The sequence below is a fragment of the Caloenas nicobarica genome, chromosome 2 (assembly GCF_036013445.1).
Source record: "Caloenas nicobarica isolate bCalNic1 chromosome 2, bCalNic1.hap1, whole genome shotgun sequence".
In the NCBI taxonomy this organism is placed as follows: Eukaryota; Metazoa; Chordata; class Aves; order Columbiformes; family Columbidae; genus Caloenas; species Caloenas nicobarica.
This window is the reverse complement of record NC_088246.1, coordinates 5,677,067-5,693,474: the sequence shown is the minus strand read 5'-3', so window position 1 is coordinate 5,693,474 and position 16,408 is coordinate 5,677,067. Positions and strand designations below refer to the sequence as shown.

Here is a 16,408-nt window from a genome sequence, read left to right as displayed (position 1 = left end):
CAGTTGGACCGTACTTAAAGTTCAGAGTCAAATTCTGCTTGGGGAGCAGCTCTCTGCCATTCTCATTTCTGTTTGGCTGAGTGTAGGAGAGAAGGTTTTTCTGGTTGATGCTCCTCTGGAGGCCTTGTGAACTTCAGGAGGATGAACCAGTGCACCAAGAGAAGATCCCTTAAGCTCTTGGTCTTAAGGACTGTGAGGACAGCTGCACAGCATTTGGGAAACTTATTCAATACTATCTTTGTCTGGTATCTGCTGTGACCATGGGTGATTCATTCAGATCCCAAAGTTTAACTATAAACCGTGGTTTAACCATTTACACCATGGACATATTGAAAACCCTGAATAGTTGAAATCTACCTGGAGAGTTCTTTCATTCATGTCCAAACCTTGTCCCAGACTGGGAATCTGTTTCCAGCCTTGCTTGTCAGGCCCAATCCAGACAAGACTGGTGTTAGTGTTCTGGTTAGGTCCATTGCTTGGGGGGTAAGGGACATCTTAAAGGGCTGGAACAGCTCTCCTATGAGGATGAGCTGAGAAACTTGTGGGTGTTCAGCCTGGAGAAGAGAAGCTCCGGGGAGACCTTATTGCAGCCTTTCAGTGCTTAAAAGGGGCTGTAAGAAAGATGGGGACAGACTTTTTAGCAGGGCCTGTTGTGATAGGACAATGGGCGATAGTTTTAAGCTGAAGGAGGGGAGATTAAGGGCAGATATGAGGAAGAAGTCTTTTATGCTGAGAGTGGTGAAACCCTGGCCCAGGTTGCCCAGAGAGGTGGTGGATGAACCATCCCTGGAGACATCCCAGGCCAGGCTGGACGGGGCTCTGAGCAACCTGAGCTGGTGCAGATGTCCCTGCTCATGGCAGGGGTAGCACTGGATGAGCTTTGGAGGTCCCTTCCAACCCAAACTATTCCATAGTTCTATGATCTTTGTGAAGTCTTCCCCATCTGGTTTGGTTGAGAACTCAAGTCCCTACAGCCTGTAGGATATTCTGGGGCAAGGCATTCTCAAGAGTTCCTCTTGGAATCTTTTCCTACACACAAACAACTATCTAGCTTTCAGACAGAGGATGCACAGCCTGATTATCCCTTTTCCTGGGTGAATGTGCTAAATGCTTTGCTCTAGAGTCTCTTCTGTCTTTTCGTAGAATTTATTCAACCATGTTTGCATATCTTATGCCAGAAGACCACTCCTAGGTCAGCTGGGAGTAACTTGCCTGAATATTGTTTGACAGCTGGCCTTGTCTTCCCTCATCATTTACCGCTGCTTCCAGCAATTAGACCTGGCAGCTTTTTTTCCTCACCTGTTAATCCTGTTTCTCAATATCTAACTCTCTTGTGCAAGCTACAGGGGTCCTGGATATCTAATTTGGGACTATAAACCGTACAGAACAGAAGGTTGCATTAAACTCAGCTATTGCAGTGCCCACTTGTAGGCCTGGCTTTTGGTGTCTCAAAGCTGAGTGCCTTAGATAGGTATGAGCTCAGGGCTACCTACTGTCCACAACTGTGGGAGCTTGGCTTTCTTGGGTCAGCCTGATGTTTATCATGTGAAATAGGTGGCCTGCACAGGGCTCAGTTCCCCATCTTCAAGATGAGGACAAAAGATAAACTTCTCAACACACTGGAGAGGAGGAACTCAATCCAAACCTTGAAGTGCTCACCCTATAGAAACAACAGCCACATGAGCATCTAGGATGGAGCTTGGTGGACTCAGGCTGTGGTCCTTGAGTGGGAAAGGTGACTGTAGAAGTTTCCCGAGGTGGAACCTCATCTCTGTTGGCCAGGGCCCACGGCCTTCCCTTGACCTGGTTATCCCCAAAGTTCTAACCCTCAGTGCACACAGTCTGAGGTGTATTTACGTACGGGACAACGGCCAAACCCTTGGCAACACCCTGGGATCAAAAAGGTAGATACAGGTGACTCTTTTCTGGAGCGGTTGTTCTGAGGTGTGTTTGCTGTGGCTGTTGGCATGAACCCCAGTCACCCAGAGGGCTGAGCTGCCTTTCAGGAGTGCTGGGCAGCTGTGACTCCCAGTAAGACCAGTGAGAGCCTACTGGGAGCTGTGGCTACTCGATACCTTTGGTAGGTGGAACTGCTGTGTGCTTTGGCACGGGCATGAGTATAACATGTGCTGTGTTGGGTGGATTCAGTGCCAAAGCCCGAGGCAACCTACAGAAGCTGAGGACTGTTTTTCACAAGATGAGGCAGAATGCCTCTGAATGAGGGGCAAAAAGCTGTGGTTTTAATCTTAGCCTAGGGCCACAGAAGCTCTCTGAAGTGCAGCTGTGTTGGATGTTGGAAGCTTTGAGGCTGTCTGCAGGACGTGTACACCACACAGCAATGTCAGGAGGGTCAGATTGCTGCTGGAGAGATGAGGGCCATAGTCTGCCACTTACCAGGAAAACATCAGGACCTTTAGCTGCCTGATAGACACGGCACTGTGTAGCCCTCAGTTCTGTTTACCTTCTAAAGAGCACAAGCTGAATTTGTCCCGCTGGGAGTGAAAGAAGTGGTTCTTGGAGGGAGAGCAATGCACGCCTTTCACATCAAAAGGGAAGAGACTCTTGTTTGTGAGATGTTCCCTGATTTCACCTGATGCCCGAACACTCGGGAGACTGTCCATGTGCAGGAAAGCACGGAAGAACATGTTCCATGTGCAGGAATGCAGAGAAGAACATAAGGAAGACCACTGAGGAACTGCCAGAGTAAATCCTTGGGCGCAGCTCACTGCTTTCTTTAGAGCACCATGGCATGACCACCTTCCCAGGAAGAACAGGTGGGACTGTTTTGGGGCTGGGGAACAGCAGGTCTTGCCTACGAAGTTGAAGATCAGAGCAGCCCCAGGCTAGCAGGCAGCAAGCCTAAGGTTTCATCTCAGCCCTCTTCTCTTTTCACTAGCTGAATTGGTGGTGTGACCTTTAAGCTGTCTCCTTGCAGATGTTTTTTTGTTGTGATTTTTTTTTTTCTGTCTGTTCGTTGGTAGATGAGAACTTGGAAGAAAACTTTAGAGCTCAGCAAGCTGGAGGGCATAGGGGCTCTGTTTTCCATTTGCCTCCTCGGGTTCCTCCCTTGTACCCCGATTCCCAAGCTGCTCACTGCAAGGGTCTGGCTTCCTCTGTTTACCCAAAAGTGTGACACTACCATGCTCTGGTGTTTTTTCTGTCCCTTCCAGCTCCTGATCCCGCTGAAATCCCAGGAAGATTTGGACAAAGCGATGGAACAGTTGGAGCTGAGCCCTTCCCTGAAGAGCCTGCGGATCCTTGTGAGCGCTCCAAAGAAAGCGAATGTGAGCCCTTCACTTTCTCTGCTCTTTTGTGTCCAGAGTGAAATGCCTTGTTATTGTGTTGGGGAGTGGAAACGAGTCTCCTGACGGTGCAGAGCAGAGGGCAAGTTGGTCATGAGGGGGGTCAGCCCTGCTCTGGCTCAGCTGCTGGGAAATCCTCCTGTGTTGGCAGCCCGAAGACTGAGCTCAGCTCCCTTTAGCTCCTCCTGCAACCTGGGAAGGGTTAAGTAGTGTTCTGATCCTCAAACAAGATTAAATCCCAAGAGAACTCCTTGTGTTTTCTGCCTAGGGATGCTGCCAGCACCTCCACGTACAGGGTGATGCCCTGGCCCTTGCCATTCTGGCTGCAGCATGGGGACCGTTCTCTCCATGTGGTTTTGCAGTACTAAAGGCCAGAGAGAACAAACTGGAGAATCCTTCAGTCTCGTGCAGCACTGTCCTCTTTTTTTTTTTTTTCTTCCCCCCATATTTATTTGTTTGTTTTTGCCTGAGCTCAGTGGATTTGCAGTTAAGCCTTTTAGCCTGACCTCGCCTGCACAGAGTGTCTTGCCAAAGCACATGTCGTACTGCCCCAAGCACAGGCTATAAAGCAAGGGATTTACAGATGTTGCAACTCTGTTTCTTCCTTATATTTCCTAGAAGTACCGGAGAGACTGAGAGTCTTGAAACTCATAGCGCTTGTCCTCATGCTACCCCTGGTGCTCGCAGCTCTTGGAGCCTCTCCGCTCCTTTTAAGAGGCTCTCAAAAGGTGCAGGGGCCGGAGTCCCAAGGGAAAACTGAGCCATTGGTTGTGGTTTCCTAAATCCTGGGCAAAAATGGGGAGATCTGCCCTAATAGCTGCAGGAACATTGCAATATTGCAAGTCAGCTACTCAGATTAGGGCCGCCAGATAGATTGAGGGTAAGTTGAACTCTTCCAGAAGCATGTAACCATGCAAGAACATATGGTTCTGAGGTCATAAATAAAACGATCACAAAACCACAGTGCATGTTAGCTTAGTAAGACTTGGCTGCTACCATTTAAGTTACCAGCTGGATATGCATTTCTTTGCTCTTTCCCTTATCTGTCTTCCCCAGGAGAGCCTGGTCCTCCGCTCTCTGCCCCTCTGCTCTGTTACAGAGGAACCTCTGCAGTGCTTGGGCTGCCACTGAAGTCTGGGGACCCTGGAGGAAAGGCTCTGATTTTGGGAGAGCAAACTTCGGTTCAGGACAGGGATCAGTGTCTCTATCTATCTGGAAATAATGCAGTGCAGGAAGAGTCTTTTATGTCAAATATCTGTGTTTATCATTATCAACTACAGCTCAGTCTTTAATATTAGAGCATTTTAATAACAGATGTGAATAGTTTGTGAATGAGTTTTGGATCATCCTAGATTATACGTGTGTCTTTTTTTTTAATGGTTTTGGGGTAATATGGTCATGGGGAGCCAATTATAGGGTTTCACATAGTGCATCTGCAAGGGCTCTGGCAGAGTCTGACCTTTCCCTTTGTCTCATTACCAGCTTCTGCAGCCAAACAACAGTAAACAGCATGAAATGAGGATCTCCAGATCCATGGGTGATATCATGGGATCCCTCTACAAAGACTCCGAGAGGACGCGGAAGTATTCAACAGGTCAGTGAAATGCAAAGTTTCGCGGGGTGTTTTGTGCTATCGCAAGTTGGACCCACCATCCTTTCTCTTCCCTGTCACAACCCTGTAGCTGCTGTCACCCTGATGTCTCCCATCAGCAGCTCAGTGCCGTTACTGCTTCCCCTCAGCCTGAGAAAAAGGCTCTGCAGGCTGCACAGATTGTGCTGAGCAGAGAGTCATGTTGGGCATGAAAGCTGAGAAGAGCAGGGGAGCTGAGGTGGAATTTGAAGAGGAAAATGCAGTGATAAAAGTCTCCAGTGAATTGGATGCTACTGTGCTTCAGCAAAGTGAAGAGTGAGGCTCTACAGAAAGCCAAGGCTTTTTTAGACCTTGACATCCTTTTTTCCTTTAACCATCTGCTGTTGTTCTCTTGGCATCTCTCCTTCCTTTCCCCCTTAACAGAATAATGCAGATGACTGGGCTTGGGTTCCTCAGCTCCTGTGCTCACACCAGTTCCACTACATGAGGACCAGATATGTGTCTCTGTGCCACCAGGCTGTTCTTGTTGGTGGAGTGAAGTCTGTGGCAGTTGCTTTTGTGGTGTCTCAGGAGAATGGATGTGTTCAGTGTTTTGCGGTGGTTACATTTCAGATGGAAATTTTCCTTTGGAAGTGCTGGGAGTAGATGTGGCCAGTCTCTTCTTGCAGCCCTGCAAAGACTGGACTTTGTTCGTAGGCTTGTGTGGCTTTTTCTTTGGTTTTCTGTGCTTGAGTTGATGCTTTTCTTGCCTTTCTTGAAGTGACAAGTACTCTTGATAAGCTCTTTGTAGGACCTTTTGTGTGAAGATCCTTGTGGGATTTTTACAGAGAGCAGGGTGCCTTTTTCAGGACTGGTAAAGCAGCCTGTAGGACTGTATAGCAGGGGCATAATTATTCATATTATAACATACAGACAGGACCAGTGATATTGAAATGCAGTGAATGTTCTCTGCTGCATCTGTGGGTGCTGGTTACAGGGTCATTTCTACAGATCCCTATTGTTTTCATACAATTATTCAACAACTGTAGAAATGACAGCATCAGAGGCCTTGAATAAAGTGAGGCCCTCCTATACAAATATACATGAAAATATACTTTGTTTTTCAAAGATCCTCTGTACTTATATGGCAGTAAACACTTCTAAACTCTTTTCTCCGTGCAACAAAGAGTACTTTTCTCAAAGGATTTGTCCTTTCTCTGTCTCACAGCCTGTGCTGCCTTGATAATGTATCCTGTGGTTTGCTGCATCTCAGACAATGATACGTAGGAAACGTTCTTCTCGGGTAGGTCCAGCTTAGCCCCTTGTGCAGCCATGCCCAACTCTCTGAAGCCAGGGATAGGTGGTACATGCACATGAGCTCTCTTTGGGCCTGGTGTTTGGATGTGCCAGGGACGTCTTTTTCTATTGTGTGGGGGTTTTTTTCTAGCTCACATGGCTCTTGCAGGTTTGCCCAGAGTCTGGCCGAGTCACTAGATGATTCTGAATGAAATGCACACACAAATAGATGGTAAGGTACAGAGCCTCAGCAGAAACTGTGCTTGAGCTAAACATCTCTGCTGCTCTTTTTTTTTTTTTTGGCACTTCTTAAGCTGTTAGTGTAAGGCAGCAAAGAGCTGTGGCACCGGGAGCTGTCACTGATGTGTGAGCCAAGTGTGATGGGTAGAATTGATTCCATGTGTGGCTATGCTAGTGAGAAGATTAATTCTTGCTGAGTTAGACTTCGCTACTATTTTTTTTATGCCATGCTTTGGCCTTTCCTTACTGTTTTGGAGCTGCTGTAATATCAAGAGAGTCTCTGACCAGGTCCTTGCTGACTGTGAGGTGTCCCTGCCTTGAAGAGTATTCTGTAGATCAGACAAGGCGGACAAGAGAAGAGGTGTCAGCTCTGCAAAGGTGTGAACCTGAGGTACAGATGGGATTTGAGGGAATGTCTGAACAGCAGAGTATAATGGGAATAACATATAATGGGAATGGGTATAACATGCTGGTTTGATCTAGAGAATCACAGACTGGTTGGGGTGGGAAGGGACCTCTGGAGATCATCCAGTCCAACCCACCTGCTAAAGCAGGGTCACCAGAGCAGATCACACAGGAATGTGTCCAGGTGGGTTTGAATGTGTCCAGAGAAGGAGACTCCACACCCTCTCTGGGCAGCCTGGTCCAGGGCTCTGGCACCTCAAAGGAAAGAAGTTTCTCCTCATATTCAGATGGAACCGCCTGTGTTTCTGTGCCCGTTGCCCCTCATCCTGTCGTTGGGCACGACCGAAAAGAATCTGGTCCATCCTCTTGACACCCACCCTTGAGCTATTTATAAACATTGAGATCCCCTCTCAGCTTCTCTTCTCCAGGCTGAACAGTCCCAGCTCTCTCAGTCTCTCCTCATAAGAAAGATGCTCCAGACCCCTCAGCATCTTTGTAGCCTCTGCTGGACTCCCTCCAGTAATTCCTGGAGGAGAAGGACTGGGCAGCACCTGTTGTGGGATACAGAATATTCTAACATTGGGATCCTCAGGACAGTCTGCTAATTGCTAATGCACCAAACCCAGTGTCCTCGATGCTGTTATATGGTTGGGTAGCAAAGGTGACCAGCCCATGCTACAGCCATCCATCCGTTTGTTTTTTTTTCCATGCAGATAGTTTGTTTTGCTCTTAGTTGAAAAAGAGGTTGCAACAAACCCTCTGCAGGGTAACAGCACACCAGGCCTCTCTTTGGACTTATCTGGGTTCTGTATGAAACTACTACAGCCCTGCTTAGGAGGTGTTTGCAATCCAGCAGATTGTTTTTTTACCTCCAGAGTCAGAACTGGGTAATCTAGCAGCTGGGCAGAAATTCCAGTGAGCTGAAAGGGAGAGCAGTGTTTCAAGTGGAGTGTAAAATGAAAATTCAGGCACTAGACACACAGACATGATCCTGTGTTGTGGTTCCCTGAACTGGGGATTTCACTGAAGAGGCTGGGATTTCTGTAGGAGAAATTATTCTCCACAATACAAGGTATTTCACAGTGTTCCCTTCTGCTGTCATGTAAGTGGTTGCTATCAAGAGATAATTCAGCTTTTCTCTTGAAACCGCATGTTAAAGGAGATTGAAAGTGACTTTATAGAAAAAGGTGGTTCAGGGTCATGTTCTCAGTGTTTCTGAGATGTCTCATGTTTTTCTGCTGACTTTGCCATGTTAGTGGCAGTGAAAACTAATAAAACTGCATGTTGTTGGCACGAGCACATTGGAAGTGGGGGAGTAGATGTTCTGGGGAAGATTTGGCTATTTTTGCTTCTGCTGGACAGAAAATGTCTTCACTCCGTGTCCCTGAAAAACCTTATGCAGAGTCAATTTTTTTTCTCATACACTTTTTAACTTTTTTTTTCAGTGGAAATTACCCCTCCCCCTTTTTATTTTTGGGAAGTGGAAAATGTTCCAGTCTCTTGGTGCCCAGCATCTGCAAATGTTCAGCTGAGCACCAGGAAACCAGCTAAAATCTATTTGGGTTCTGGATTTTCAGATAACTGAGGGTTGTTTTTATTTACTTTGAGGAAATACTTGTTTCAGAACACTATCCACAAATTATTCAAATGTTTGCCAAAAGCCTTACTTATATTTTTCTTTTTTTGTCCATGGTGGCAAACCAGGCTGCTGAGCTGTGGCACCATGTGCCTGCCAGGCCTCTCCAGACCAGGAGCAAATGCTGGTTGGGTCTGTGCTGTCAAATATGGACCAGCCAGGGGAACAGCAGGACTTTTGCCTCAGAATTGCCACAGCAGTGATGGGAACCAGGTTTTCATGAGTGCCTGGACATGTGTACAGCAGCATCGAAGCCCTGCTAGTGCTGGGAGGAATTGAATGCAGATCTCCAGAGAGAGACAGTGCAGAGACTTTGCTGGTGCACTGGCTGGCCAGATGGGATAGAATCATAGAATAGTTTGAATTGGAAGGGACCTTCAAAGCTCATCCAGTGCCACCCCTGCCATGAGCAGGGACATCTGCACCAGCTCAGGTTGCTCAGAGCCCCGTCCAGCCTGGCCTGGGATGTCTCCAGGGATGGTTCATCCACCACCTCTCTGGGCAACCTGGGACAGTGTTTCACCACCCTCAGTGTCAAAAATTTCTTCCTCATGTCTAGCCTGAATCTCCCCTCCTTTCGTTTAAAACCATGACCCCTTGTCCTATCACAACAGGCCCTGCTAAAAAGTCTGTCCCCATCTTTCTTATGGGCCCATTTTAGGATTCTGAGACACAAAGGACTAGAGGTGATATCTGTGCTGTTAAATTCACAGGGTCAAGACATGAGTGCTGTCCAGCTGTTAATGTGGTTGCTTAATTAATAGCACATTCTCTGGCTGACCCTGTACCAAAAGCTGCTGTCCCAGCAGTGCCTGGGTACAAACTGGGGTAACATGGGCTAGGGACCTGTTGCAGGAGTTGGGATGGATGAGACCCCTTTATTTTGAGAAGAGGAAGAGAATTTGGCTGCACGTATCATGCCAGCTGCTTTAGGGTGAGAAAATAGGCTGTGTCCTGCTTATTGGTATAGAAGTACACTAAAGCTTGTCTGAAATCAAGATGTAGGAATCCATCACAGAATACTTGAGGTTGGAAGGGACCCTCAGAGCTCATCTAGTCCAACCCCCTGCCATGAGCGGGGCATTTTTACCCAGATCAGGTTGCTCAGAGCCCTGTCCAGCCTGGCCTGGGATGTCTCCAGGGATGGGCCATCCACCATCTCCATCCTCAGAGGATCAGCATGGAGGGCAGGGAGGCTTGTAGGGGTCCCACTGACAAAGAAGAAATTGAGGGAGATTTGGTCTGTCTGCTCACACCTCCCCTCAATAGCCACAGAAGAGAGCAATTTCCCGCAGGGTTGTTTCTTCTTCTCAGGCCACAGTGGCACAAGCCTTGTGGTTCTGCCAAGGTTCAGAGGAACGGCACGTCTTGATGTCCTTCGTTCGGCTCTGCAGCGACGTCATCCCAGGGCTGGGCTCTCCATGGCCACAGCTGTGAGCGTAGGCGGCCACCAACAAACCCTCCCCACCTCTGACTTTTAAGGGGCTTCTGTTCTCCATCAGGACTCTTGCCGATCAGTGATGGATGAAGTTTTGGGAAGGACCTGGCAGGGAAGGGAAAGGGTGAAGCCAGAGAACGCGGAGGCAGAGCGAAGCCAAGCCTGGCATGGGGGAGCAGGCTGTATGTGCAGCACCACAAACTCCACACATAAAGCAAGAAAGTCACTTTCTTAAATAAAAATAGCAGAAAGGAACACGAAAGAACCCGGTAGATGCCAGCAGTGACTGTAGGTCTCCATGCTGGCCTGGTTCAGCCTGCTGAGGACATGCTGTGCTTTAGGCTCAAACATATGGCTTTACATTAGTGCATAGTAACATGCAGCAAGAATCCCTTCCCAAAGCACCTTGCTCCAAAGGGCAACTGAGGTCAGATGCTCAACCGGTGCCAATCTGCAGAGTTTCTCTGCGTTTAGGAGTCCTGAATAGAGTTGCTGAGATCCAGCCAACATTCAGCTTATAAAGCGGTGCCTCAGAGCCTACCCCTTTTCCACTGGGCCTGAGGACCAGAGCTGACATGTAATCCTGTAGAGATCCCAGGAGAACAGACCCATGGGGGCCTCTGCCTGCTGCTGCTGCTGTTTTTTGAGGATTAGATCAAGTGTGAAGAGCATCTGTGTTGTGTCAAATGGGCTTGTCCATCTGTTTCTGCCTCAGGGTGGGTAAAGCAGCATTATCTAATATATCCAATATGCCTTGTGTTGCCCTCACCATGAATTAAGCCTGCCATTGAGTACCACAGTTGCTCTCTCTCCCTGTCCTCTATTTTCCATCTCCCCCAGCAGCGGCACTGAGATTGCCTGTGGTTTTGTTAACCTCATAGGGCTGGAGGGGGAGGAATTAACCTTGGGATCCAGAGTTCTGCTCCCACTGCCTCCCTGTGCTCCCCCCAGGTGGACGGGGATGCTTGGATGCGAAGCAGCAGCAACCAGCGCTCCTGGAGCTGTGAAGCCGCATAAATTACTTGGAGCAGCACTTGTACCCAAACAGCCTGGCTCAAAGGGATCTGGTTCCATCCAGCAGTTTCCAGGCGTGCAAAAGCCTTGAGCATTTTGTTTAACTTCCTCGCCTGCTGGGAAATGGCTGTCTTATCCCCTTTTACAGCTTTTTGGCAGGAAATGTGACTCTGGAGGTCAAACACAGCTGACCTGATGACTGGGAGTAGTTGTTACAGGCAAAGCCTTAATGTGAGATCATGTGAAGTCTTTACATGTGCGATAAATTGCATTTAACTCCCTGGCTTCAAAATCAAACAGGGCATGTACAACTCTTTGCAAAATCCAAGTCGAAGGTTTCCTGGGCTATGGGTGGGTTGTTGCAGCAGGAGATCCCACGAGCAGACTTGCACCTCAACAAAAATGCTCAACAGAGCTCAGATACAGCAGTTATACCACAACAAATTCTCCAGCAGCGTTTTGGAGCAAGAGCCACCCAAAGTGTCTTTATGCAGCATTCTAGATTGACATCTGCTAAGCAGACGAGGGGATGGTAACACAGTGATTTATCCAGGGTACCCGGACTGCTAAATGGTTAAACATTTGTTTGTCTTCAAAGAGAGGATGCCGTACTTCCCAACTGGTTTTGTTTTTAGGGCTGGTGGAAAGCCAGTTCATTATGAGCACCACAGCACTCGGGAGATTCTCTCCCCTTGATCTTGGCGTTAATTCAGTTGGACTTTTTTTGCTGTGTTCTTATCCTGCAGGAAATCTGTGAAGGAGAAAATAGGAAGATGAAAAAAAAGTAACTTAAAGCCATATGACTTTTTACAATCTGAGCAAGCAGTTCGGAGGGAGATCTACCATGGGATGGAGATACCTTTGTATTTAGTATTAATCCAGCAAGCCTGATTTAGCGGTCTTTAATGCTGGTGTGACACAGTGAATGTTACCAGCACCTGATGAAAGATAGGGACTTGGATTTGTAGCATGGATCATGCTGATGGATTTATGCCAGAGATCAATCTGGCACATAACCGTGATGCAGAACAGCAGCAGAAGTGTTGTGTTGATAGATGAGTGTTGACCGTTCATGATGGGTTAGAATCATAGAGTAGTTTGGATTGGAGGGGACCTTCAAAGCTCATCCAGTGCCCCCCCTGCCATGAGCAGGGACATCTGCACCAGCTCAGGTTGCTCAGAGCCCCGTCCAGCCTGGCCTGGGATGTCTCCAGGGATGGTTCATCCACCACCTCTCTGGCCAACCTGGGCCAGGCTCTCACCACCTTCAGTGTCAAAAATTTCTTCCCCATGCCTGGCTTGAATCTGCCCTCCTTTAGTTTAAAACCATGACCCTTTGTCCTATCACAGAAGGCCCTGCTAAAAAGTCTGTCCCCATCTTATCAGTACCTTTTAAGCACTGAAAGGCCACAATAAGGTCTCCCTGGAACTTCTCTTTTCCAGGCTGAACACCCCAACTCTCTCAGCCTGTCTTCATAGGCCCCTTCCCGGTACCTTTCTCCTACACTGTTGTGCTCTGCCTGGGCGTGTTGTTACCAAATGGCAGTAATGAGCCAAAGAGTTGGTAAGCGTGCTGCAAAAATGGATACGAAGTCCGAGGAAACGCATCTCTGTGTGCTTTCTGACTCTTCAAGGATTTGTACAAGTTGTTGTGTTGTGTGAAGGCTCACATTGCACAATACCGACTGGTTAAAGCTCCAGCACAGACCTCTGTCAGCAATTCCTTGCCATGAAGTGATGACAGCCCAGGGATGGAGGGGAGGGACTGCAGGAGGAGAGCGGAGCCAAGCCTGTGCATCTGGGCCCAGCGAGGGCAACGCTCCCTTGATCCTGGAAGGCGCACAAGGAATCAATTAGGGTGGATTTAGGAGAATAATGGGGAGGAATGGACTGTCATTGTAAAGGAGCTGTGGAGTTCTCTCCCAGGTGCAAAATAGAAACCCCTTTGCTAAACATGATGAGCTGATCCCGTAGGTCACTCCTGTCCCTGTGGTTCTTGGATTTGAGGGCTGGTTTTCCTTTCTTTTTTGTATAGGGAAGGGGGAGAGAAGAGGGGTATTTGAGTGCAAATTGTTTTCCATATAAGAAGCATTCAGGTGACGTGGCACGGAGTTCATCCGGGCTGTTTCCCAGGTCACTGAATGAGGCAGTGATGTGATCCAGGGAGGAAATGCCTGGAGGTCAAAGAGAGGAGATGGATTTGGAGTTTCTGTTTTGCTTTGAGGTTGACTGATGGTATCGCAGCAAAACTCTGTAGCCCTTTTCGTCCCGGCATCGCCAGAGCACCTAGATACAGTGCACAGCGATTAGGATCCAGCGTAGGTTGAAGGCCAAGTCTGCTAGATGTTGTGTGTCCCCACAGGAACAAACTGTCCGTGTTGCAAAAGCTTTGTAGGATGCCCATAAACAGTATCACACCTCTAGCTCCTCCGTTCTCTTCCACACAAGCTCAAACCTATCAGCATCTTCAGGAGGTCTGTGATCACTGGAACAGTGTCTCTGGAAGGACTTGGATGTGGCAAATGACCTTAGCCGTGCATTTCCCTTGTCCTAGGCTCTCTGCACACTGGCCGGAGTTCGCCGCCGCCGGGGAGCGTTCCCGAAGAGCAGCAGCAGATTGCTCGCCAGGGATCCTACACCAGCATCAACAGCGAGGGCGAGTTCATCCCCGAGACCATGGATCAGAACGTAAGTGGGGCCTGGGGTGTGTGGGTTAAACCAGGACGGTGTCAGGCATGAGGGAGGCTGTGCTGTGAGTGCCGTTCCCACCATTAAATCCTCAGTGGGCCTTGGGCACGAGGCTCAGGAATTCCAGGAATGGGTGCCCCTGGGCTTGACACACTCAATAAACAGTGGGCCAAATTTCCAGGAACCCTAAAAGGCAGCTGCAGCGGTGATGGCAATGTGCTCATGCACCTCAGGTAGCTCTGGAGGAGCGTAGATCTGGCACACACATGCACACCAGCTGCCAGGTCCTCGTGGTCACAGCCTTCCTAGATGCTGGGTACCACGAGGGAATGTGCAAACAACCCATTGCCTGAGATTGCAACAGCCTGGGGATCATAGAGTTGTAGAATAGTTTGGGTTGGAAGGGACCTTCAAAGGTCATCTAGTCCAACCCCATCAGCAGCTCTCCCTGCTTCCCATGTGCCGGTTCTGCCTGAGCTCTGGTTACAGCTCTGCCCACAGCCTCTCTCTGTGGTTTTCTCTCTGTCCTTCCCCCGTATCTATATTTTCCTTTCCTCTCTTAAGAAGGAATTAATATAGTCCAGTCCCTCAGTAATAAAAGAGCAGCTCATTCTTCAATACAGTGAGGAGCAGAACCTCTTCCTCCAGTCAATTTGGTACCCACGATGGGGGAAACTCCAGAATGTTAAGGGATCAGAAGGGAAGCAGCTTCCACCTCCCTCTCCATCTGCATCTCTGCTCAAGCTGTAGCTCCAAAAAGCATTGTACAGGTCCTGTGAAGTCAACTGGGCTATCTGGGCACACAATTCCTTCTTGCAAAGCTCTTGGAAAGGCAGGAAAAGGATCCACAGTTTGCAGAAGGGACATGTGGAAGGCACTAAGCTCACTCCAGGGCTGCTGTGACAGCCCCCAAGGATCTTGCCTGGGGAGCCGCGCATTTCCTACACTCAAACAGCACCCACTGGCTCTGCTTTTGTGTGCAGGCTGTGCCAGTGTTTCCATGGCAAAGTTGTGTTTTCAACGGTTTATTATACAGCCATTAATAAAATAAGAAGTCACTCTGGGTGAGTCTTGGCAGCCTCAGAGTACAGATGTATCTTGTGCTCCTTGCAGTCAAAAGTTGGCTTTCTATTATTTTCACATGCCTCCCAAACATGTTTGGAAGGATTAAGACAAATTGCGTGTGCGTGCCAGGGGGAGGGTCCATGTGAACCCCCCCTTGAGTCTAAATCAGCGCAGCTCCACTGGCTCTTAATGGAGCATCGTTAACGCGTGCTGAGCTCTGAGCCTGCTCCCGGTGAAGGTTCCCAGATGCTCTCCTTGCTTTTCCCCAGCATCGCGCTGTGGGCGGCCTGCTGCCCTTCTCTGGCGACTTAAATGTAGGAAAAGAGGGACTTAGGGATGGCTGGGTGTTTTTTCCTCTTCTCATTGAGCAGCTATGTTTTTCCCCATATGGGCTTTGCCCTCAGTGTCCTTGTGCCGCAGCTTCCACACGTGTCTCGTGGAAAACCACTTACAGCCCCATGCTTGCTGTCTTTTGGGGGATGCCCCTGTGCGAGCCTGTGGTATAACTGTGCTCTTTGCCTTGAGACCAGCTTGGCAGGTGAACAGAGGTTGAGTATGGAGCCTTCTTGGATTCCTAATTATATGCTTTTGAGAAATGGATCTATTTCAGCATTATTTTAACTGCTGGGAGAGACCTGGCATGGCTGGCAGAGGTGGGGTCTAGCAGGGGTCTTGCTCCTTCTTGGCTGATGTGCTTTGAAGGACGAGACTTTGGGGTAAAAACTGGGAAGCAGAAGAAAAAAATCTCCCTTTCCACTTGGGACTGTCCTGCCAAAACAACACAAGCTGTTATGACAACCGGTTGAGGAGGTTCTAATGCAGGAGCAGCCCATGCGGAGAGAGGCTGTTCCCCTCCACCGGGAAGGAGAAGTGAGTGAAGTGGGTCCAGGAGCCAGCGCAGGGTGACTCCACGTAGCGTTTAACCCTCCTTGCTCAGCTTTCCTGGGAATGAGCTGGACTTGGGGCTGGCTGCGGGGTTAGCGAGTGTCCCCAGCGGTTCTGCACCCAGGAGGAAGCATCGCACCGACCGCAGCACAGCGTGGCCCTGAGCAAGCTCTGCTCCGCGTACAAGTTGCACATCACCCCTGGGTTTGCCACTCAATACAAAACCTCTATTGTTATTAACCAGCTATAAATAACCCCGTCCAGTACAATGTCTCATCCAGGAAGCAACACAAATGCAGCTTTTGACTCACTGAGCTAGTGAGAGCCAAGCCAGCTCCTCCAGCCAAAAGCCCTGACGATGCTTTGCTTATCAGCGCAGGCAAAGACTGGTCTCGTGTGCCAGGGCAGCCTGGGGAAGTCAAGGAGTCCAGGGCTGTGATCCTGCCTGTAGCATAACATCCACTCGGCCTTGGGCACATCATTTGTGTCCTGATGTTCCTTTATTATTATTATTATTATTTTTTCACAAATACTTTGAGCACTTTGAATCTTATTGACTTCTCAGTGTGGTTTGAACGTCAGGGGGCTAATTATCTTTGCCTCAGTTTCCCTGCTTGCAAATAGAAGTTGGAAAGCATGGAGGGGGTTGGTCTCTTCTCCCAAGTAGCGAGTGATAGGACAAGAGGAAATGGCCTTAAGTTGCGCCTGAGGAGGCTTAGATTGGATATTAAGAAAAAATTCTTCACAGAAGGGGTTGTCAGGCATTGGAACAGGCTGCCCAGGGCAGTGGTGGAGTCACCATCCCTGGAGGGGTTTAAAAGGTGGTTAGATGAGGTTCTTAGGGACATGGCTTAGTGCTAGAGTTAGGT

At 48.8% G+C, this 16,408-nt stretch overlaps 1 protein-coding gene across 2 annotated transcripts in view; it reads left to right on the top strand.

Annotated features, from left to right (window-relative positions):
* Window positions 1-16,408, top strand: part of LOC135985780 (mitogen-activated protein kinase kinase kinase 3-like) — an 89,639-nt gene that overhangs the window by 57,054 nt on the left and 16,177 nt on the right. For both annotated transcript variants that reach the window (XM_065629389.1, XM_065629388.1), the window contains exons 6-8: window positions 3,171-3,284; window positions 4,785-4,896; window positions 13,456-13,589. In XM_065629389.1, coding sequence (XP_065485461.1) covers window positions 3,171-3,284; window positions 4,785-4,896; window positions 13,456-13,589 — 360 coding nt within the window. The remainder of the gene's footprint in view (window positions 1-3,170; window positions 3,285-4,784; window positions 4,897-13,455; window positions 13,590-16,408) is intronic.